Source organism: Haemaphysalis longicornis, unplaced genomic scaffold, assembly GCF_048455015.1.
Source record: "Haemaphysalis longicornis isolate Haplotype H1 unplaced genomic scaffold, Haemaphysalis longicornis Haplotype H1 scaffold_6, whole genome shotgun sequence".
In the NCBI taxonomy this organism is placed as follows: Eukaryota; Metazoa; Arthropoda; class Arachnida; order Ixodida; family Ixodidae; genus Haemaphysalis; species Haemaphysalis longicornis.
The window spans coordinates 112871043-112894805 of NW_027526407.1; the positions used below are offsets into that span (position 1 = coordinate 112871043).

Consider the following 23763-nt stretch of genomic DNA (forward strand, 5'->3'; position numbering starts at 1 on the left):
CAAAAAACAACCGCACATGCACTTCTCCCTCTGTTCTTGTGTGTCGGAGCGAAGAGAATCATCACGATTGTTCTTGTATTTGTCTTTTAGTGTACACACAATCTCTGTGCTCTTGTTGCGCAGAAAATGTCTCTGTCTCTTTGATAACTCTCCTTCTTCTTGTATATATACCCATATAATTGTACGGTTACTTCCATTTTCATATTCTGTCTTTTGTATACCTTATATATCTGTATTCCATGCATCACCCGAGAAGGCCATTGCGGTGTTGGTGAGCATTTCAAATAAATAACTAAAACCAAAAATGACATGCACAGAAACAGCAGTTTCAAACAGATAACGGTCATACGAACAACGCGACTGCGGAGGGTGGCTCAATTGACGCCGTCACCCGTACACGAAGGTGCTGGCATCGAGGCGCCAACTGTAGGCGCTCATAAGCGTCATGATGCGCTACTTCCCTTCGCTTCTCCTAGGCAGCTGAACCATCTGAATTACTTGTAGTTAGGGATATAAGGCGCGTTCGCACAGGTCAGCCTCGTCCCTATTCATAGCGCAGTGGGCAGAGTGGCACGTACCTCCCGTTGTGGCGAGAGACTCCTGCACTTGAATCCGGGCACCGCCGCGTCAAGTGCCCTTTTTTCTGGCGACGTGGCTTCCGTGAGGAATGTGACGTCATTCGGATCTTTGTGTACCAGGGAGTAAAACACTTTCGTGTTAAAAAGAGGTGTTATTTTTCGTCAAGCCTGTGATTGGGTCAGCAATGCGGGCGAACTTTGCGACGGAGCGCCGGTAGTATGCGCACAGTCCGAGAAATCTCCGCACGCCCTTCTTGTGTTGCGGTCTTGCGAAGTTCCCTAAGGCTGAAGTTTTCGCTGCGTCAGGCCGGACTCCCGCGTCGTTGACGACATGGCCCATCATCTTGAGTTCCTCGTAAGGGGAAGCGTCACTTTTCACTTTTCAGCGTTAACCCCGACAAGAAAAAAGCTTGAAGTACTGACCAGTGTTGCGGAATGGGCACCGCCATTCCATTCCAATTCCATTCCGAGGAATTAGAATTTGTCGTGATTCCATTCTTTTCAATTCGTCGGAATGACATACGTTAGCCCATTCCCATTCCTGGAATGGATGGGAAGCTCAATTCTATTGCTTTAATTCCGCATCGTAAAAATTGCCTCAGGTGCTTTATGGAGTTGCCGAGAAACGCAACGTGTATCTTACGTTATCGTACGGGTTTAAAACAGCAAAGGTAAGCAAAATGTGCCACTTGTCACCCAAGTTGGCAGGTGTTACAGGTTGTTTACATATATCGTGCAGAACAACTACCCAACGCAAAAAATTACCGTCCCGCCCTATCGAAAGTAGAAAGAAGCGCGAAAGCTAAACGTGCGTCCAGCTTTCGCTGAAAGTGCTTCTAACCGATCGTCAAACCTTCAAGCACCCAAATCGCAAGCGAAGAACGAACCCATGAGACAATTTTTCGCAAGTAAACGCAACTACGAACGATCTAAATGTATGTACAAAGTTACGTGGTTTATGAGATAAAGGTAAAGGTTCAATATTGTACTCCTTTTTCATGATCGAAGCGTGTGTTGTCTCATTTAGACCCGTTCGTTTTTTGCGATTTTGAAGTAAGCGTTTTGACGCAATGGAAGTCCTGTTTCAGAGAGACAGAGAAAAAGAGAGACTTCATTTGCGGTCCCCGGTTTTACGCACGCGCCGTGTGTAGAGACCTTATCAGAGCTTTTCGTTCGAGCAACCAGTATAAAGGGTAATGTAATAAATTTTTGAGAATGTGCTCGCTCCTACTAAGAAAGCATTCGCTTTAAAAAGGTTCAGTGCCGCACAGCCCCTTTTTGCATAATAAGTAACGGACCGAGTATATAATATAGTATTTGCATGTTAGTAGGTTTTAACGGTTTGGTATTGAGCGATGCGAGATGAAACAGGTATTACGCTCTTACGTTGATGTAGGCTTTTTTTGTTTCATTGCGCAGTCCGTCGCATGCTATCTTGCTATCTGCTTGGCGCACCGTCGTATCAACGCCATTAGTATGCTGTGGATGACTAAGAGACATGTCACGCGGAGCTTGCTCACAGGTACACGTATTCTAAATGCTTACTTGAATGATTTCAAGTGAATATACAGCATCGAGCACTACACTAATACTACTGTACCAATGCCAGAGACGGGAGGGCAGCGGCCGAGAACACCTTTAACAGTTTTAATGCGTGGCGTTCTTTGCCGAGTACTCCTACATCAGAGCCGCTTAACGCTCTGCAGTTCCACAAAAGTGCAGATATCGCGAAAGTTCCACCTGTAATCGCTGTAATGGCGTAAATGGATATAACGGGTCGCACAAAAATTCGAAAAAATAAAAAAAAATGATGAGAAATATTAAAAAAATTACAAAAAATGGCGAAACGTGTAACGCCCTCATTCCCACAAAAATGAAGACTTCGTAAAAGTTTCAAATCTATTCGTTGTAATAACCTAAATGGAGATGATTGGCAGGACGAAATTTTGAAAAACTAAAAAATAAGAAATATATTGAAAAAATACGGACAATGTCAAATCGTATACCGCATGCTGTTTCCACAATAATGCATCATTCGCGAAAGTTCCACCTGCAATCGTTGTAATAGTGTTAATAGACATAATTGTCCAAACGAAATTTTGAAAAAAAAAAAAAAAACAAATATAAAATATAATTAGTGAAAATGATGAACCATGTAACGCCCTGCATTTACAAAATAATGCAGATTTCGGAAAAGTCCCAAATGTAATCGTTGTAATAACGTAAATTAGGACAATTTGTGGGACAGCATTTAAAGAAATGTGGCTGAAAAACCACACTCACGAGAGGCGGCGTAGAGAATGCTACGCATTAGTAGATAAGTCTCTGAATTATCTACTTGTTGTTTCATGTTTCATGAGCGAACGCTTTATATTGTTAGCTCCAAGACTTCGCAGCAGCATCTTGCGGTGAGAAACACCGCCGCTTCGGATGCGCGCCGTTCTTATGCCCTTTGCTTCTCCATGCTATTCCCCACTTGCTGGCCTGGCTACACGACGCTTGCCAGTGTGCGAGACGCCTGTCTACCATCGCCGTCACGGACAGTTGTACAGAGAAGCTATGCCTCAATATTGCATATTTAATTATTTCCTCCCTCCCTTCGTACCCGCAGCCTGCCGAAGCTTGAAGAGCTGACCTAACAGCACCACCGCACAGACGTGCTTGCGCAGGTCAAAGTTCACTTTGACACACGCTGCGGCAGGTTGCGCGGATTCAGTCACTCGAGATAGCGGGTATGCGTTCTCGTTTTCGTCACCTTTGAGATATACCGACGCAGTCGTCGCCGCAGACTAATTAAGTAACTGGAAGGCGCCAGCAATGGTAACACCGTCGTCTAAAAAATCGCCATTCCATTCCCATTTCATTCCGGGCAAAAGGCCCTTAATTCCATTCCCATTCCATTCCTCCAAGCGTTGTCGTCACTCCATTCCCATTCCATTCCGGCATCTCCAAAAGGTAGAATGAATCCGGAAATATTCCAATTCCGGAGTGGCAACTCCGCAACACTGACACCCATCGTACATTTTAGCAGACAACCCTATATTCATCCACAAGCGTACTTCTAAGTTTCTTAGCAATGTCAATTATTTGACCTCAATACTTACCGTGCATGTTGAAACACTGGCCCTTTACACCAGTCATATTCATTGCCTTTTATGTCATTTCACGTATATTTTAGGTAAATGTTTTACACTTCGTATCACTTCGTCCTCATAAAAGAACTTTTCCTTGGCTCTCGTTGCCCTTAGTCGGCCTTATACCACAAAACACACAACCATCATCATCATCATCATGAAGCGGAGAAACCCAACCGACCGAAAGGAAAGAAAAAGAAGCTAAGGTGGTAAAATAAACAAATAAATCTGGCAACTGAGGAGCGAAAAACTGCGCCGGGCGAACATGAAGAGGGAAAAAGAACTGGTATGAAAGTTGAGGTAGTGAAGGAAAAATAGGATATCTACCGGTAAAAAACAGAAGTTTAAACAATGGTGCTAGCAAAGAAAAACACAATAGCGAACAGGGGATGGCAGAAATAAGGAAGAACAAAAGCACGTCCAAGACATTTTGGAACCGTATAAAATTAAAGGGTAAAAAGGTCATTCATCAACAATTCTTGTTTAATGAGGAGGATAAACATTCATAATGGGAGCAGGCCTAGCGGCGTATTGATCAAGCGAATATTGATAAATTTAACTAAATATAGTAAGTGAAGCATACACTGAGAACAATAGCACCACAAACAACAGCAGAAATGCACCTAAATTTGAGCAGCCTTGATTAGAACAAGCAGTGCAAATGGTGCTCCCCCTAGCAGCATCGCGTCCGGACGGCATACCAAGGCCCCTGATAAACCTTTTTAGCTTAAAATGTACGGCAGTGTTTATGAGAGCATTAGATAAGGTGATACAATAGAACCAAATACCTGAGGGTTGGATTGAAAGCAGGGGGGATTTACCAGAGGCAACGAAGCAAGTTTTTAGAATAAAGACCACTAAAAGTAACGTATGTCGTGTATACATTCGTATTGCAGGGGATAAAAATCAGAATTTCAAGTATGAATACAAGAAAATAAAACGCTCAGGGAACTGCAGAACAGATTTAGACAAGACAGGTGATTTTGTGGTAATTTGGGTGATGACAGTGCATTGCAATTGTGAAAACAGAAAATAGACCATCCTGAATGACGTTCTTGGACATTAAAGGGGAGCATGACAAAGAAAAAAAAGTGCTTTGAAGGTTGCTAAAATACCAGGGATCTCATGAAGAGTTAGTAAATTTCCTTATAACAATCTATAAATGTAATAGAGTGCACCTGACATGCCAATGGCAGAAATGCGGGTAGCAGGTGTACAGCCACCGAGGACTGCAACAGGGATACCCTTTGAGCTCAATACTGCTTGTTCTAAAAATTGTAGGCTTAGAAAAACAATGTTATAAAGTAACTTAGGGCTCAACTTAGCGCATATGCGGCAAGGCCAAGTAGTGCAACAGCTTATTCCCGGATTGTTATATGCAGACGTCATTGTTGTTTTTGCTGACAACCTGAGCCATGCGAAACCGCTCATAAATATTAGTTGCCAGAAACCAAACAAATACAAATATTTGGGGCTACGGATAAACGAAGGGTACAACTACTTAAAGTCATGACAAGCAACTAAAGAATAAAGTAGATCACAGCACAGCTACAATGAAGCGTAGAGCTCTGTGGGGGTATAACAAATATGAAGTAGTGAGAGGATTGTGGTAATGAATATTGTTTCTGGGCTTCATAATTGCGAATGCAGTACTATGCCCAAATTCGAATGCTCTATATTTCTTTGAAGTGGACCAGAGAACGGAAGGATGTTTTGCCTTAGAAGAACATCGTTAAACAACTAACGAAACACTGCACGGAGATATTTCCGGGTGTCACTTGAAGTCGATGAGCTCAGAGTAAAATATGCTCTCAGAGAACATTGAGAGCAATAGATCAACGTAAGCGGATAGCTAAAGTGTTAAGGCACCTACACATGAAAAGCGTGGACAAGCAGTGCTTAAGGAGAAATAGAAGGCTAACGATGAAATACGAAAAGAAAAGTGCACAATGAAAGACAGTCAAGGTAACCAAAAAAGGCAAGGCAGATGGAAACCAATAAATGCATAGAAAAAATGGAATCCTAAACATCATTAGAAATGCACAGAAAAGAGAAATCGGGCATCAGAAAGGAAAATATATACGTATATTCCAGGCGGCCTGCTTGTCTGTTTGAGGCTACAGAATTTTTCTTGACAACTATGGCCTTTTTTGCGAAGTATACAGAAAAAGACGGGGTATGCGTTTACCACAGAAATGAAACAAAAATTATACGGTACATGGTTTTAGATAGTGAGTTTATCCCTCCAAATCTTCAAGACGGAAATATTTGGCTTCCCAAAGCCGTAGAATTTAAGGGTAGAACAGAGGGAGTTGACTTCAAGGCAGTCGTGGCGACGAAGAGAAGATGATAATGCTGGTGAATGAAAAGCCGAGAGGGGAAGGCTGCTTAGGACAGCTACCACCTGCAACAGGAAAAGTATTTTTCCCGGTCTTCAGAGTGGCGCTTGTCATAAACGAAGGGTATAAAACATAGATATATTAGTATTATCTTGGTAAGATGTTACGCCAGACCCAATTTCAAAGGGGATATCAATCAATCAATCAATCAATCAATCAATCAATCAATCAATCAATCAATCAATCAATCAATCAATCAATCAATCAATCAACCAATTATTCAATCAATTATGCTGCAGCCGACGAGTCCTATAAAGTGATCTAATGTTCAGAACACCGAGTAAGGTAGTTTTAGTTTACATCGAAAGGTGTGACCATGCATAAACCCATTAAATATAAAAGAGCGTTGTAAGTTTGAAATGAAGGCAGTCTGAAGAAATGCATTAAGCATTGTTTTATTGAGACGAGACGTTAACTACACTGAAATAGCCATTTTAAGACTATTGGTCTTTATTTATTTTGCACAAGGCTAATTGTTTTATGCTCCACAGCACTTACTCACTGTACACCGAGGCCCCTATGGAAATAAAATGCAGTTGTGTACAACAGTTTCATCTCAGATATCATGCCCGAACTGTTGTCCAGCGATTATAGCCATGTAATCCTGATTTAGAGTTCCCGAATTTTTTATCTCAAAAATGTTAGTAGACCTTTCTTGTTTTTATATTCAAGTGGTATATCTCCAGATAAGTTTTTACGTCTTTGTTTTTCAACCCATGTTTCAATAACTTTGGAATTGTGAAAATTTATTTACTTGGAAATTTACGTTTTGATCTACTGATTGCATTAGCACAAAAACGTCAATGACTTAATTTCAGAAAACATGGTTCTATGGGGCGCTGTGGATGGATTCACTTCGCGCCCTTTTTGTGGACCGATGATTTGTTTTGTGTGTTAAATATGCCATTAGTTAGAGTGTAAACTACACGAGAGGTATCAGGCTTGATCACGGTGCTCTAGCGCCGAGCAGGGTCTATGTATCTCTTGTCTGGTGGAAAATCTCAAAGCTGGGTCGCCGGAGACAGACCAAGGCTCGTACGGCCACCGTGCACCCTTTGTAGCCTCTACGTTTATTCTCCTCTGCATGGTGGGGAACAGCTGAACTAATGAACTCAAAGTACGTGGTTTCACCACTACCCGTCACCAGTATTACTCAACGTGCCCTGTAGGTGATTGCCATTTTAATAAAGTCCTGGTAAGTACACCAAATGTGAAAATATTTCGTTACATTTCTGGACACAGAAACATACCTCATTGAAGGGACGTGCTTCGTACTTTGGTGGAAACTTGTAAAGATAATACGTGGCTTCTTTAGAACAAGCTTGTTTCATGAAAAAATGTACACTGATGACTACAAATGAAATCAAAGCATTTTCTTTCATCGTGAAGTCCATAATAATTAGCAGTTTACGGATACAGCGCGTCGTTTTATACGAAACATAGAAAGGTATATAACCAAAAAAATCTTGAAAATATTGACACGCTTGAAATGACAAAGATTACAAGTGGGGCCATTGTGCACAGGTGGGGAAATTGTGACGTAAATTGTGACTAAGCAATAACAGTGACTAAGCAATAACCATCGTTTGTATTTAGCCAATACCACAAGAGCTCTGAGTGATGTAAACACATTGGCATTTATATTTTTACAGTTATTGTGCGCGCCTCTTACTAGCTCAATAAATGAACAGATGTGAAAATTTATGTACTTTTTGCTTGAGTGAATTGAAACACTGAATTTGAAAGGTTATCTTGAATTTTGAAAGTTGTTAAGATGTTATTGACGTGCATTGAGCATTCCCTTTAGTATTGTTGTTCAAGTTTTATAGTGAGTTTATTATAATTTTGTTGGGCTAAAATATGCAAAGATGGTACATCGAGTGTAAGTATATTTTCCGTTTTTTTGTTCCCTCCGTGCTTTTGCCGGAGATTGTTGGCGCATATTCAATCATCGCCTCATCCGTATTGGTTCATGTCGTCATTACACAGCCAACTGATTTAATTGGTCCCAATCGAGGCCACTGCAGAGCGACGAGTGCGATAAACTATGCTATGACAGACGACAATGAATTGCTCGCTTGCTGCTACGGTTGGTGGTTTACGACATCATGGGTGAATTCTAGCCCCCAACAGCGATGTCATAAAACTTGGGACCAAGCGACATGGGTACTCAGAACCAAGGGGGACGAGAGGGCTTAGGACATGGCCTGGTCACCTACTATCGTCTGATGGGAACTCGTCGGGACAGCTCTTTATGGGATGGTCACGTGCTGTGGACACAGGGAACGGAGACGTGGATGAGGGCTGGTCAAGGTGGCGCTGGGGCTGCCCGGCATGGTCTCCGTAACTTCGACGATTGCGTACAGACTGAAACGTTGCTAAGCTGGGGCGAGGATGACGAACAATCCGGACATTCCACCAATAAGTTACGTGGTGGTGGAACGTCAGAAGAACCTTAATTGATGAGACGAAGATTTAATCAGGCGACAGTCATCTTGGCGATAGCATGGCTGCGACCTGCTATGTGCGGCTTCTTTGTCGATAACTAAACATGATACTATGCGCAAAGCTCACTTCGTTATATCGTGCCATTAAGTGGTTGTATATTAGGCGACTCAAAATTTGGCCACAACATCTTTGTTTTGTGTTGAATAACGTGATGCTCAGATTCAAGAGCCCTGTGTACTATTTCTAAGAGTTATCACAGAAGCCAAAGGTAAGCCACCTCTGCTCCTTCTCTTCATGAACACGACGCACATATTCATATACATATTTTGCTACATTCCTACTTGCGCTGCTGCAGCTGCAATGAAAGTAGTTTTTTTAGTTTGATTCTTTTGGCTGACACGTAACAGCTGGCCTGTTGTGGACGAGTTGAGGACTTACTGATAATAATACCACAATATGCGTCTCCCTGACTTAGGCTGTTATGGAGCCACTGCGGTTGGTTTCCTCACAAACAGGTTCAGACAAGCGGTAAAACAAACTGCGGCCTCAAGGGAGACACAGTTGCAGGTAAAGGATGGGTTTATTATCCAAGCCGCAGTGAAAACATTTGAAGTATAAAAAATGATTGTCCCGCGCTCGAAAACTGAAAGACTCCACACATACTGGTTCACTAACAAAGATTTTTAGGCTCTTTTTTACTCGGTAGAACTGTTCAATCGAGAATAAATGCAAGTGGCCAATCTTAGGCACCCACAGAAATAATTTAAAAGTACTGGAAGAGTCACAACAAGGTCGTCCAATACAGAAGAAAAATAGCAAAAACGGTTTTCAGTATAAAGCAGCGGGAAATAATGGGGAAATTTTTAGGAAACAAAATTACACTTTGTTAGAACCAAACACACGAACAAAGTTAGTTTGCCCCTGTGGTGAAGCTGTGGGAAAGTTCACACGTTCTGCCACTTCTAGCAGTTCTTGCTCAAAGAGGTCTTACCACGTACCACAGCGCACGATTTCTTGCACGAGAATGACGAAACGCAGAAGTACTCGTTCGCTATGGTATAATGCAGCGAAATATTGACAAATTTTACAAAAGTGTACCCTTACTGAATTGTTCGATGACGCAGCCCGAATCGCAATTTTCAATTAATCCTAGATATGCTGCTAAAATCATGCACCCATTCGTGTACTCACGCCGATGTGGTACGCGAAGCTTTGTCGGGAGGAATCCTTTCGTTGGCCAATCTGAAACTGCAACTATGTGATCTCTCAAGATACGCAGAACTTTTCTGGAAGGCACAAAGACTCTCGAGTGTAAAATCTGTAGGCCTGTCCTCTGGGTTTGGGTGTGCCGCTCGAATTAGTACATGCTCTGCTTGGCGTCCGCTTCGACTATAATAAATGGAGCGATTATACTTCTGGCTTCCAAGCTGAGCGGTTTAAGAATGCCAGGCTCTGCCCAATAAGCCCTTTTGGCAGGCCCTTTAGCCTGCGGTAACACGTCCGGACATTTTGCATACAATACTCAGAAATATCACGTAATGCTACCTCTTCTACCATCTGGACCATTTGTCCTTAACACAATTTATAGTTGAAATAAATTATTATTATTGAATAATTGAATTATATAGTTCAAATAAATTCAAGTTCACCTTCAATATTCTACAACCTCTAATTTGAATATTTTTCTCGTTTTATCTGTTTGCGACCCGGCTCAAGAACAGTTCAACCACTATGGGTCATTTTTCATTGCTTCTGGTGCATCGGCAGGCACCAGTAAACCAAACCGCCTAAATGCTGCCCAAATAAAACACAAGTGACGGCGGATACGGCGTGTAGTGCCTGCGGCGTTAAAGCTAAGCAAGAGCCAACGTTTCTTTGCCGCTCATAGCCTTGATGAACCCAAAACCATATCCACCTTGATACTAAAGACGTGATGTTTCAGCAAGTTTTCGAGACTGGGCCTCATAGCTGCTGTATCTCGCTACCTAATTCCAGGGCTGCGATGCAGGACGGCGGTGAAAATCGAGTTTGGTTGAACAGGGGCAGTTCGGCGCAGGGTTGGCGTCAGTGAAGAAATTTGGCGATGAATGGCGGGATTAGCGCAGCTGCACCAACTCTGTATTTCGCAAAACACGCATCTAACAAGCGTGCCTTTTATAAGAGAAAGCCAATACTACTGAACTGACATTCAGCTGCAGCAAACGTCATTCCTGGTAAGGATTATTTTGTGGGGAAACTTGTTTAGGAACGAACAGAAAACAAACGCCGCGGTCGCTCAGTGGCTAAGGCGTCGTGCTGCTGAGCTCGAGGCCACGGGTTCGATTTACGACCGCCGCGACCACTTTTCTGATGGAAGGCAGACGCAAAAACGCCTGCGTGTACGAGATTTCGGCTCACGCTAAAGACCCCCAGGTGGTCAAAATTATACCGGAGCCCTCCACTACAGCGATACTCATCGCCTGCGTGGCGTCGGCGCGTTAAATCCGACAATCAATTAATCAATGAACCGACAACAGAGGTATTTTGATGCTTCCAAAATAGTGTCAAAATTGCAATTTATTCATAACCGAAATTTTAACGGCTACTAAAAGGCATAGAACATTTTAAGCAGGCCTGTGATCTGTCTCCTCTTTTTGCCTTTCGTTGCCTTTTAAACAGTCTTCTCGCCTGCGTAAGCCCTGAAATGTTTATTCCAAATAGTTAGGTACAGATCTAAGCAGGGCGAAAATATCTACAACTCAATTAGTGAAAAGGGGGCGCATAAGAAAAAGCGGGGTGAAACAGTAAGTCGTCCATAGCGAGGTGTATAGCAGGTAAGGCACTCTGACATGAAAGATTGTAGGAGCCTAAGGGATCAGAAAGAACTGACCAAGAAAAGGGGCGGTTTTCAGAAAAAGTTAGCATTGCATAAACTTTTTTCTGAAGTCCCTTATTTATTTTTTTAGCTGAATGAAATAATGCGATTCCATGATACAATTACACTACATCTAAATCGTAAGGCTGCCTCTTTCGCAAATCGCTTGTTTGGGCTGTCTTCTTCCTGCAGAGGTGATTGCTAGCCTTGCCTTTTTCTCCCCGACTGTTTTGTTCCGGTGTGTTTCTATTTTGTGCGGTGGTATGTTAAGATATTTGGCATGGTGGGCTTTTCTATGTTTTTTATGGTGGACCATGTGTAAATTCAAAAACATTGCTGGACATAAATAGAACAAAAATAACCTTTCTACACTGTAATATTTAAAGCTATAATGATTGGAAAATCAAACTGATCATCGGAAGATCTCTGCAGTAACGTTTCCTCTAGGTCAAAATTACATTTTAAATCGAATTACCCTAAGGTTGCCTACTTGTCTGGGAAGAAATTCTTTGTTCCACGGTAAATCGTAACGTGTACACCTCGTAGCAGAAACAGTGTCAGCAAACTCATAAGATTAAATGCAGAGCATTTCTTTAACTCACGATGTCACCCGGCGTTGTCGGCGTGCCTCGGAGTCCGCAACAGCCGTTCCAGGTGCCTCTCTCCCCCACTCCTCCTCTCCCGCATCACGCTACCCTCCTCGCTCTCAACAACAGGTCCGCACCCCTCCCCCTACACTATATAAAAATAATACTTACCGGCGCCTGGTTTCGATCTCATGACCCTGCGGGTGGAACGCAAGGTACACGGTGCTCTACCCACTGCGCCACAAAGCCGACACAGAATGGAAGGCTACGAACGCGCCTTATATCCTTGACTCATTCAAACTACGTCAAGAAACTGCTGATACAACGCATTCACTACCACTAACTCCCCAAACACTTAACGTTAACGCAATACACCCACCCCCTATGCGACGCATTTACTCGAGTCCCCCTCGCGGGGAAATGGTCCCTTTTTTTATTCGATTTTTACATTGATTTTGTTAGCAAGATATTGAGGCACAGAAAAGCAACTAACACGATTATAAAGAAAAAAAGCACAACCGATGTATATAAAAAAACAATAAATTTCCAGGTATACTTTGAAACTCCTGGTTTTATGATTATGGCAATTTTTTTACGTGTTCTTAAGAAACGTTGCATCTCACTTTGTTCAAGTTACATAACAAGAATGTTTTTGCACTTATCCAGCCTTGTGGTGAAAATGGAAGTGATCCCACAGTGAATCTGCTATTTGAAAAATGGTCACTTGATAAGTTCGTAATTGAACTCATTAAACGAGGCACTCGCGACGTCAGAAGTTCTTCACCCTACATATTAATTTCTTTACTTCACTGCAAAAAATTTTGAACAACTGAGGAATTGCAGTTCTGAGGAAGTTTGTCATTTTTTTTTGTTGGGCACAGGTTTAGTCTTTTGCGGACACCTCGGCAGCCAACGCGGGTTAATGTGTGAACTTTATATCTTGTGGTGCTGTCAATGCATCAACTAGACATGCTGTCTGTTGACAAACAGTTTGCCTTTGATGCACTTTGCAAACATTATTTTTCAAATACCTTTAAAGTAGACAACAAGAAACAAATATCTTTGCGTTGTATTGAAACGTATGTAATTCCTCGCCTGTATACCAATAACAGGAAAAGAACACGATCCTACTATGTACCTTCTCTTTTTAATAAACTTGTAGTACATGCTGCCCTTTATATTTCTAAAAAAACAAATTGTTCTTGTGCTTATGGCTAACCGAAACTTCTTGATTATTTAGCTATACACACCCACACTTGGCGTGCTGATGCTCGTATTGCATAGGTTTCATAATAGGTTGTGTATTTAATTTTGCATTGTATATGTTCTTCCGTTACATTGTGTTAGTTGAAATTTCCTTTGTTTTGCCTGTGTTGTCGAACAGTAATTGCTGTCCGGCCAGAGGAAATTCCCTCCTCTTATTTACATTTCTATATTTTGTAAAGGGCATAGGCATGTGTCCCGTGCACGAAGTTGGGCTGCCCAGCCTGCTCACAAGCATCATTGCTTAAGTGGGCTGGAATGTATAATGTGTAATTTTTATGTAATAAAGATTATTATTATTATTATTATTACTACTACGACCCTCGGCTAGCCCGGACTAACCACCAGAACAAGTGGTGTGCGCCGACGATGCCGCTTCGGATAATGGTCTGGGACATTTATATGGGGGTGGGGGATGCGGCGTTATATTTTCTGCCTTTTCAATGTCGTGTTGCTCTGATTACCATTCTGTGTCAAGCGGATATTTCTGAAAATAACTTTATTGTTTTGGCTCGCAATAAACCCGTGCTTTTTGTTTCTGCGTATCGGCGTGCCTTGGTTGGCAGGGCCAGGCTCAAAAACCCTTTAAAGTGAAAGAAGGTTCCTTCACTCTAATAGAAACATTCACTCACAGCGCGTTTTCTAGAAGTCTATAATACACCTAAGAGGCCAAACTTTCTGTGGTATCTTATAGCAAAATGTCGTATTAACAAATACGTTGCAATTTCGCTGAAAAAAAAAGCCTACGTGATCAATTAGGGCTCCTTAGGTTTTCATTGGCGCCAGTCATGCGAGCCAGTTACTTTGAGTGGTTTATAAAACCATGGAAGCTTATGTCGATACTGCAAGCAAAAGAGGAAATTGTCGGTTTCCTGTGAGCTTTGGGTGCAAGCTTTATATGTGATTGGCCAATACAATTGCCTGGTGTGCGGTATTTATGGGATAGTACGTTTACCTTCTGGTCACACGTTAATTGATGAAATATATCTCATCTTCTGACGGCAAGAAAAACCACAAAAAATTGCCTTAATTATCCCTTTTTCTTAGATTAGGATAAAGTTATGTAACGCTACCTTTGTATACAATGTGTCCAGAACGATACATTCAGGTCATACCGAGGTAAGAATAACCATTGACGGCGCCAAATATGAAACCTTATGGCAGGGCTAAGTAAGGGCTTTGCCACGCCCAATTAGTACGCCAGTCCTCCGTATATCCACATTCGCTGTTCCTGGACTGCTCACTAGTAACAGAACCACACGACATCCGCTAGCCCCATTCGCAGGGAATAGCCGGCTAATACCCCAGTTTCTAGCCCACGGACCCGTCTCTTTGAATAATGCTTATACCGCGAATACATGCTTTCGCAGAGAAAAAGGGAGGGGGGACAGATAAGGAAAATAACGCCAAATGAGCGAAAAACTTTTTCCTAACAACCGGCTGCATACTACTGACGGCCCCTAATTTTTTTTAAATTCCGCCATATGTCCCTAGCGGATAAAAAGGTTGTTGCTCTCGCTGTTTTTAAAAGTGGCTTCACACCAATTTGTAGGCTGTTGTAAAAATGCAAGCACATATTCAATCAACCATCATACGGTGCTGTAGGATAGAAAACTCCAGATTTCACCTACAGCAATGGCTCAGGGGCTAAGGTGTTCTACAGCTTCGACAAGTAACGTGGGTTTGATACCTTTTATGCGGTGAATTTCAGTGGTGCTCAAAAAAGACAACGCTTATTTGCCTTGATTTTTGTGTATGGTAAATTGTTCTAAAATGGTACAAAGTATTTCTAGTCGCCCAATACACCACGTGTCAATCTCAATCGTTATGTTACCCGCGGGAAAGATTGGGCTTCTTCGAGCTTCCTTGAACGGAGGAAGTAGGAGCAGGGCGTATGTGTTTTTTATCGACACAGCCTCAGATCCACAAACGGTAAATCATGTTCATTTGGTAAATCAACTATGAAGGTCAGTCCACAGCCGTAGTGTTTATAACGGTTCAAAACATGAATCACTTTTTGGTCGAGACTACACGGGTTTACAATTACTAACTTAGAAAAATGTCAAAGTATGTGGAAATCTTACTGGCCGCCCCTCAAAAGTTTCAATTAAGGTATTTGCCAATTCTTCCTAGAAATATGTTTCTAGGAACAGGGGCAACGTTAGACCCTATGCATACACCTGTTTTTTCTAATAAAAGTTACCTTGCTATTTACCAGCAGTGGACCTCAAATAAAACGATAGCCTTTCCAGGACAGGGCTCACAGACACACCACAAGAGCTAATGAACATAATCTTGTCATTAGAATCTTGTCATTAGAAGCTTTAGAATCCGGGTGCCTACGTTGTCTTTAGTGTTGATGTCCAAGACCTATATTATTCCATGCTATATAAACATCTTATGAAGAGCGTGCGGCTTTGCGTCACTGAAAATAATGTCGAGATTAGGTTCGCTCGAACTTGTGGTATGTTTGTCAACACCTTCCTGGGAATTCTATCGTTTTATTTGAGGTCCACATTTTGGGAATGGCAAGGAAACATTTATTTTCATAAACAGGTGTGTGCATAGGGTCTATAGTTCCCCTGTTGTTAAAAACATATTTATAGAAAGAATTGACAGACAAATTGACAAAAATTGTTAAAGGCGGCCAGTAAAATTGTCAGATACATCGATAATTTTCTAGTATTTGGAAAGTATAATAGTCTCGACCAAAAGGTGAGTCAAGCATTGAAGCTTTTAAACCCTACGGCTGTGGACTGAGCTTCACAGTTGGGTTAAAAAAGGGGCACGAATTGCAGTTTTTGAATCTGAGGCTGTATCGAGAAGAAAAATGGTCCTAGTTCCCCCGTTCAAAGAAGGCCATAATAATCTTGAATTACGGGCAGTCAAAGATCGTAAAATAAGGATCAATAATAGTTCTCTGCGAGCATCCCTCACAAAATATTCCGCCCAAAAATTATCCAGTAGCTGTTTATCTGATACGGACAACGTTTCCCCACCACTTATATAGAAGAAACTGGGTGGTGTTTAAACATCTGTCTGCAAGAACATAAAACAGTGAAATGGGAATATTTGGGAAACGGGAAGGGTGCATCGGAAGTGGGAATGATGAGATGAGAACGGGGAAATATTAACATAAATTGCGGGAACATTGCACCATCCATGGTCGTTCACCCATCTTTTTTTTGTGTTGTGTTTTATGGCCCATAAGCAACTAAGGCTATCATGCGCCATACAAAAGGATTCGTGTTTTTTGTGGATAATAACCGATTGCTTTATCTTGTTATAGCTTGTTGAGAAGTTTAGCTTCTTTTAAAAAACTAAAGACAGAGGGAAGTGTGACAACAGCTTTCTCTCCTAGAAGTAGGCTGGGGTGAAATGGAATTTGCTCGCTGTAGAACAGCCTAAAATGTTTTTTTCCTGAAGGCCTCGAATTTCGTACATGAGAGTAAGATGTGATTTACTGTAAGTTCCTGGTCACACTCTTCACATCTTGGTTTGTGTTGTTTCATAAGAAGAAAGTTATGTGTAATATGTGTGCGCCCAATGCGGAGACGGCATAAAATCACTTCTTTGAGGCGTTCCTCATGTCTGCTTGATTCCCACTTTTCTATCGCGGGTTTAACTAGGTGGAGTTTGTTGTCTATTTCCTTATCCCATGAGGACTGCCAAGTTTCCCTCAGTTTGCTCTGTATAAATTTCATGCAGTCGCTTTAGGAATCTGTACTGTCTCTATTGTTCCGTTACCCGCCTGTGCGGCACACACGTCGGCTCTCTCATTTCCTTTGATTCCCACATGGCTAGGGACCCAGCACAACTTAATTTCCTGTCCTTGTGTTGTGATTGTTACCAAATTGTGTATTATTTCTCCTACTAGAGGTTGAGCTGCATTTTTGTAATGCACTGCTGTGACTGGGCTGACAGAGTCTGTATATATATTACTGCGTTTAATTTTATTCTTCATTATCCTTTCTACCGCCAAAGCAATGGCATAACATTCTGGTGTGTAAACCGAAGCGCACTGGGGTAGCCTGATCACCTTTTCACATTTCCCTTGCACTACTGCACTCCCGACATAGCATGATGTTTTGGAACCGTATGTGTAAAATGAGGTCTAGTCTTTGTATGTTTCGTTTAGTGCCAAAAATTCCTGCAAAATATGTTCTTCTAGTGTCTGCTTTTTTTGAAGGCGTGTTAGTGTGAAGTCGCATGTTGTAGGAAAACTATATTGCCGCGAAACATACATTGGAGTTGTTTATTTGTGTTTTGCTTTTACCGCCCGGCTGCGCCGGTCTGTGTTATCTCTGCGCCAAGGGAAGCGCGTGTTCTATTCTTTCTTTGTCCCGCGCCCCCGTCGACCCACCACCACAAGACTCTGATGAAGACAGCGCGTTCTTCGGGATCGTGACGGAGAGCGACCTAGCCGCCCAGCAGCGTGCCGACCCCTACTTACGCGTCATAATCGAGTACCTCGAGGGATGCAACGTTGCCGTTCCTAGGACCTTCAAACGCAGCTTACCAGCATTCAGCCTGAGAAACTCCGTCCTCGTGAAGAAGAATTTCAGCCCTGGAACAAGAGCGAATTACCTTCTCGTCATCCCCGCGGACCTTCGTGACGAAATTTTGGAAGCGTGCCACGACGACCCGTCTTCCGGACATCTCGGCACAGCCCGCACTATTCTAAAAATCAAGGCGAGGTACTACTGGCCCGGCCTTACCTCTGACGTCACCCACTACGTCCGGAGCTGCCGTGACTGCCAGCGACGAAAAACGCCGCCGACAAGACCCGCCGGACTTCTGCAACCGATCGTCATCCCATCGAGACCATTTCAACAGATTGGAATGGACCTTTTAGTCCCGTTCCCTACGTCACGATCACAGAACAAGTGGGTTGTCGTAGCGACAGACTACATGACGCGCTACGCAGAGACCGCCGCTCTTCCGAGGGGGACTGCACAAGAAGTGGCAAAGTTCTTTATAAGCCAAGTTGTGCTGCGACATGGAGCCCCGGAAGTCCTAATCACCGACCACGGAACGGCATTTACTGCGGAGCTGATGCAAGAAGTATTACGCTATAGCAACACGGATCACCGAAGAACGACGGCGTATCAATCCCAAACGAACGGACTAACAGAAAGTCTGAACAAGACAATCGCAGATATGCTGTCAATGTACGTTGACGTTGAACATAAGACTTGGGACGAAGAGCTCCCGTATGTCACGTTTGCGTACAACACGGCTATCCAGGAGACGACGCAGCTGACGCCGTTCGAGCTTTTCTACGGTAGAAGGCCGACTACGATGCTCGACGCCATGCTTCCGCACGTAGAAGACGACGACCTCAACGCCGATGTCCACGGATATCTTCAACGTGCGGAAGAGGCCCGCCAGCTCACTCGAGTTCGTATAACGGAGCAGCAGCTGGTGGATGCGGGCCGCTACAACCTCCGACGCCGAGACGCCGAGTACCAACCGGGGGATCGTTGGTTCTGTCTATGGGAAATTTGAGGTAATGTGTGCAGCGTAGTGAATTCTTGGCATCTCTCTTCAAACCGAAGAAGCAATGGTATGATAGCTTGGGGTTTATTATTGAACAGTGTTCTAAATGGGCATTTTGTAACTATGGAGTAACACAGATGTTTTGGCAGTGAACGGATCTTTAGTATGCATGAGCATGTGAGCATTCTTCTTCTATCTGTGAGTGGTGGTTCATTTATTTCGACGTAGAGGCTGTTTGTGGGGTATGTCCTATACGCCCCAGACGAGAGACGTAAACCTAAATTGTGAACGGGATCCAACAGTTTCAAGTAGGACTGTCTCGGGGAGCCATACACAATGCTACCATAGTCTTAGCAGGAGCGAACAACGGAGTGATAAACCTGTAGAGGGCATGATCTGTCGGAACCCCAGTGTTTCCGTGATCGAACCCTAAGTATATTTAGAGCTCGCGAAGCTTTCTTTTTCAGAATATTCATGTGGGGCCGGAAAGTGAGTTTTTTGTCGAACATTATGCCTAGACATTTGTGTTCGTTTTCTATGGGTAAGTCGGTTTCCTTGAGGTGTAGGTTCGGATTGGTCTGTAAGCCTCGTTTGAGAGAGAAGAGAATAGCCACTGTTTTGTGTACTGAAAACTGTAAACCATTTCTGTCTGCCCGTGTCGTCAGTTTGTTTATAGTCAACTGTACTTGTCTCTTGCATGTTGCAACATTCGATGATGTACAAGCTATTTGAAGATCATCAACATAGACAGAGTACATAATCGAATTTGGAATTATTTTGCATATGTAGTTCATTTTGCAACGAGCAGTGTTGTGCTTAGAATACACCCTTGAGGGACCCCGTTCTCCTGTACAAATGTTCTCGAGAGAGTTGAGCCCAGGCGTACTTGAAATGAACGGTTTGCCATGAAGTCATTCAGGCAATTCAACATTCTTCCACGGATGGCTAACTCTACTAAATCCGGCATTATTCCAAACCTTCACGTAGTGTCACAAGCCTTCTCCAGATCAAAAAAGACAGCAAGACAGTGTTGTTTGTGTATGAATGCTTCTCGTACGGTATTTTGGAGGCGGGCAAGATGTTCAGTTGTTGAGCACGCCTTTTAAAACCCGCACTGGTGCATGTCAAGAAGTTCATTTGATTGTAGTACAAAACTTAGCCTGGTATTCACTACAAGTTCAAAAGTTTTGGCTAGACAGCTCGTAAGGGCTATTGGTCTATAACTACTTCGGGAGGTTGGCGGCTTTCCGGGTTTGAGTAAAGCTACAATGAATGCTTTTTTCCAGGCTACCGGCATCCTTCCCGATACCCAAACTTTATTAAAAACTTCAGAAGTACTTCTACAGAAGGACGCGAAAGATGTGCGAGCATTTCATAATGTATATCATCTGGGCGGGGTGCATTCTGCTTACCGACCAATAGAGCTCTCTTCAATTCTTGGAGCGTTTTCAAACTATTATAAGGTTCGTTTATACCGCCGTGTGTTGGACGTTTTTGTTTCCCTACAGTGTGTTTGTATTTTAAAAATGCTTCTGCGTAATGCACAGCACTGGAAAGGCTGGAGAAATGTTCACCCAGTATATCCGCCAGCTCTTCTAGGCTACTTTGTACATCAAGTACTGTTAGAAAAGGAACTGTAAAACGGGAGTACGTGCCGTTGAGTTATAGACGAGACGTAATTTTTCCATGAACCTTTCTCGGCATTCCGCCGAATGTATCGGGCTTTAGCTCGTTTCCTTTTAAATTCTAATAAATTTTCTTGCGTTGGGTACCTTCGCAAGATTCCCCAAGATTTGTTTTGCTGCTTTTTGGCTTCCTTACACTCTTGTGTCCAACATACTTTGTTGTTTTGTCTCACTACTCCCGATGGACTGTGGAATAGCTAAGCGTGCAGCTTTAAGAATGCCAGATGTTAACTTTTCATTCAATTCGTCGATGCTCAGTGTGTCCGAAAAAACTTGGTCTAAAGTAGCTTCGGAAGTAAAAATACCCCAGTCGGCAAACTGAAGTTTCCACCTGCGTGGTTTCGTTGGGATAATGGTTGGTGATGATGATGTTACGCTAATGATTACAGGTAGATAATCGCTCGCGCATGGGTTGTCAATGACATCCCACTTAATATCGCTAAAAACACTCGGTGAACTAAAGGATAAATCTATGCAGCTCATTTTCCCTGAGCTTGTAGAGCAGTATGTAGGTTTGCCGGTGTTTAAAAGACAAACATTATTGGATAGAATAAAATCATATAAAATCTGCCCCCTTGCGCCAGTTCTTTTGCTCCCCCCAAAAGAAGAGTGGGCATTAAAATCGCCAACTATTAAAAAAGGCTCCCGTAGTTGGTTTACCCAGACTTCAAAATCTTGCTGTTACTGTGAGGTGTGGTTCAATGTACACACAGCACACTGTTATTGTTTTAAATGCAAGCTGAGCGACCGCCACTGCTTCTAGCCTAGTTTTAAGTTTGTCTTCTCCAGTTGCTACGCCATTTTGGACAATTATTGCCACTCCACCCGAGAGCCTACTATCCTGCTGTCAGTCACAGCGAAAGACCTGGTAACCTTTCAGTATAATATGGTGTTTAGGACCTACGTTTGTTTCCTGAACACAAACAGCTACACTAGAGTGTGTGGCGAAGATGTCTTTGATGTCATTTAAATTATTTAAAAGTCCTCGGCAATTCCATTGGACAATGAATGCCATGCTGGTTTTTTTGTGGAGTGAAAACTAGGTTTTCGGTCTTCTGATTGGGGGCTTGTTTCTCTTTATGTTGTCTAGGGTGTTCCGCCTCCCATCCGACGTAGAGGCCGCAGAACCGCCTTCAGATGTGTCCATCGTCTCTTCAGAGACGCTGGAGGGTCGTGCGGAACGCACGTGTGTCGAACTGCTTGACCTCACCGTGTGGGGTGAGGCCTTGGAGAATGCCGAACCAGGGGTCCCTGCAGCCCGCTTTGGAGATGGTGGCGCAGCGCTAGCTGCTTCCACCGGGGCCGCGGGGGGCCTTGCTGGCACCTCACTCTATGTGGCTTCAGCAAGCGCGGAAGACCGCTGTGATGCTGCGCCCTGTTGCACCACAACGGAGTAGGGTCGCGTATGCGCCGAGGAGAGTCGCCTCCGTGCTTCGCGAAATGTAAGGCGCTCGGTTATTTTGAGTGTTAGTATCTCTTTTTCTTTTTTCTATGCAGGGCAAACACGTGAGTACGCTTCGGGGTTGCCCTCACAGTTTACACAAAGGTATGTTAGGGCTTGACAGTTTTCAGGAGGGTGTTCATGAGAGGCACATTTCGCGCATGCCTGTTGGCCCCGCAGTTCAATGAGCCGTGGCCGTAGCGTTGGCATTTGCAGCATCGCCGTGGGTTAGGGATGTAGGGTCGAAGTTTCATTTTGGTATAGCCTACCTCCACAGATTTCAGAAGGATGCTTGATGCAAAGGTGAGGATGATATGCCTTGTCTGAATTTCTTTGTTTTCTCTTTTGATTTTGATACGGTAGACATTTGTCACATTTTGTTCCTTCAGACCTTCTAGAAGCTCTTCCTCGGACACATACTTTAGGACGTCATCTGAGATGACTCCGCGGACTGTATTTAGTGATCGGTGCTCACTGACAGTTACAGGAATTTCTCCGAAAGAAGTAACGCTGAGAGCTCGTCGAGCTGATGTTTGTACAGTACTTCGAGTAGAAGGTCTCTGTTTGCCAGCTTCTTGACGTTATAGCCTTCCTCAATTGTGGCAGTTAGGGTCTTTGCGACAAGAAATGGCGAGACAGGTCAGGCAGGTTTCTCTTCATCCCTGCTGTGTATTACGTGGAAGCGTGGATAGTTGGCAACAATCTTCGTAAAAAACTGGGCGGTTGCATCGGTGCCCCCTCTTTTGCGAGAGGGATCAGATAAGCAAAAAAAGGAAGCCATAAAATGAAAAAAACTCTTCGGCCATGGTGCCAGCCACCCACCATGGAGCCCAACAAGGGGACAAGACAGGACCTCGCGAGCAAGTCATGCCCACGGCAGCTGTACACCGCGACTATAACCAAACATGGCTGAACACAGGATTGGCCGCCACACAAGGTTAACTCTAGTCTCCCGGAAAAAAGTAAACTGAGAAAGAACGAGACGACAGGAAAGTTGTTAGAGACAAGATAGGAAAGTGAAAGGTTGAAGGGGAGGACAGGAAAAGGCGGCTGCCGATTCCCTCGGGTCGGTCAGACCGGAGGTGCCGTCTACGAGAAGCAGAGGCCAAAGTGGTGTGTTGCCTTCGCCAAGGGGTCTTAAAGGTCCAAGCACTCGGCTTCGGCTAAACCACCAGGACCCTCTTTTCCCCGGTCACGGCGCTGCCACGCACGGCTAAACGTGGGTGCTCGGGGTCCGTGGTGTCGCACAGTACACGCAAACATCTGCTTTAGCAGATGCCCCCTGCGGGGCCATTTTTGTGATACCATGGTTTTGTCACGGCATCGAGATAAGGGTACTCGAGAGCTGACAGAAGAATTTCACATTAAAAGATGCGGAGATAGATGTCTTAGTGCCCTGTGAATTTTTCTAACAGAAAAAGAATATTTTTATGTGTGTCACTTATTGCACTCGTCACGGCTTCTACTAATGTTATGGTTTTACTGTTTTAATGCCCTCACCCTTCAATTGTCGCGTGTACATCGGAATGTATTTAATCGCTGTAGAAAGTGACTTTCATGGTTTTATCTTGGGTGAGATGAACGCACGATGTAAGAAGTTGAAAGTATATATTTCTCTTTCTCTAAATAAACAAATAGTAGCAAAGTCAGCACCATGTCGTCTCTGTTATTTCTACTTTCGTCTCTCGTGTGTGAGCGCTCCCACCTATGAAAAAACGGCTACAAACTTACCCAATTTTCCATTACTCTGTAATACATTTCGATAAATCGGGTACGTTTGTATGTAATAATTCCTTCAATGTAACTAACCCAAAATCTCTCGCCTCGCAGATTACGGTGTGTATCTGCGAGGCAAGAATATTGTCCTGCTATGCG

General features: G+C 43.4%; 1 protein-coding gene across 1 annotated transcript in view; it reads left to right on the plus strand.

The window, feature by feature from the left end:
- Positions 1-23470, plus strand: part of LOC144141892 (uncharacterized) — a 36032-nt gene extending 12562 nt beyond the window's left edge. The window contains exon 3 of the mRNA XM_077673363.1: positions 21538-23470. Within this exon, the coding sequence (XP_077529489.1) occupies positions 21538-21844 (307 nt within the window). The 3' untranslated portion in view covers positions 21845-23470. The remainder of the gene's footprint in view (positions 1-21537) is intronic.
- The last annotated feature ends 293 nt before the right edge of the window (positions 23471-23763 follow it).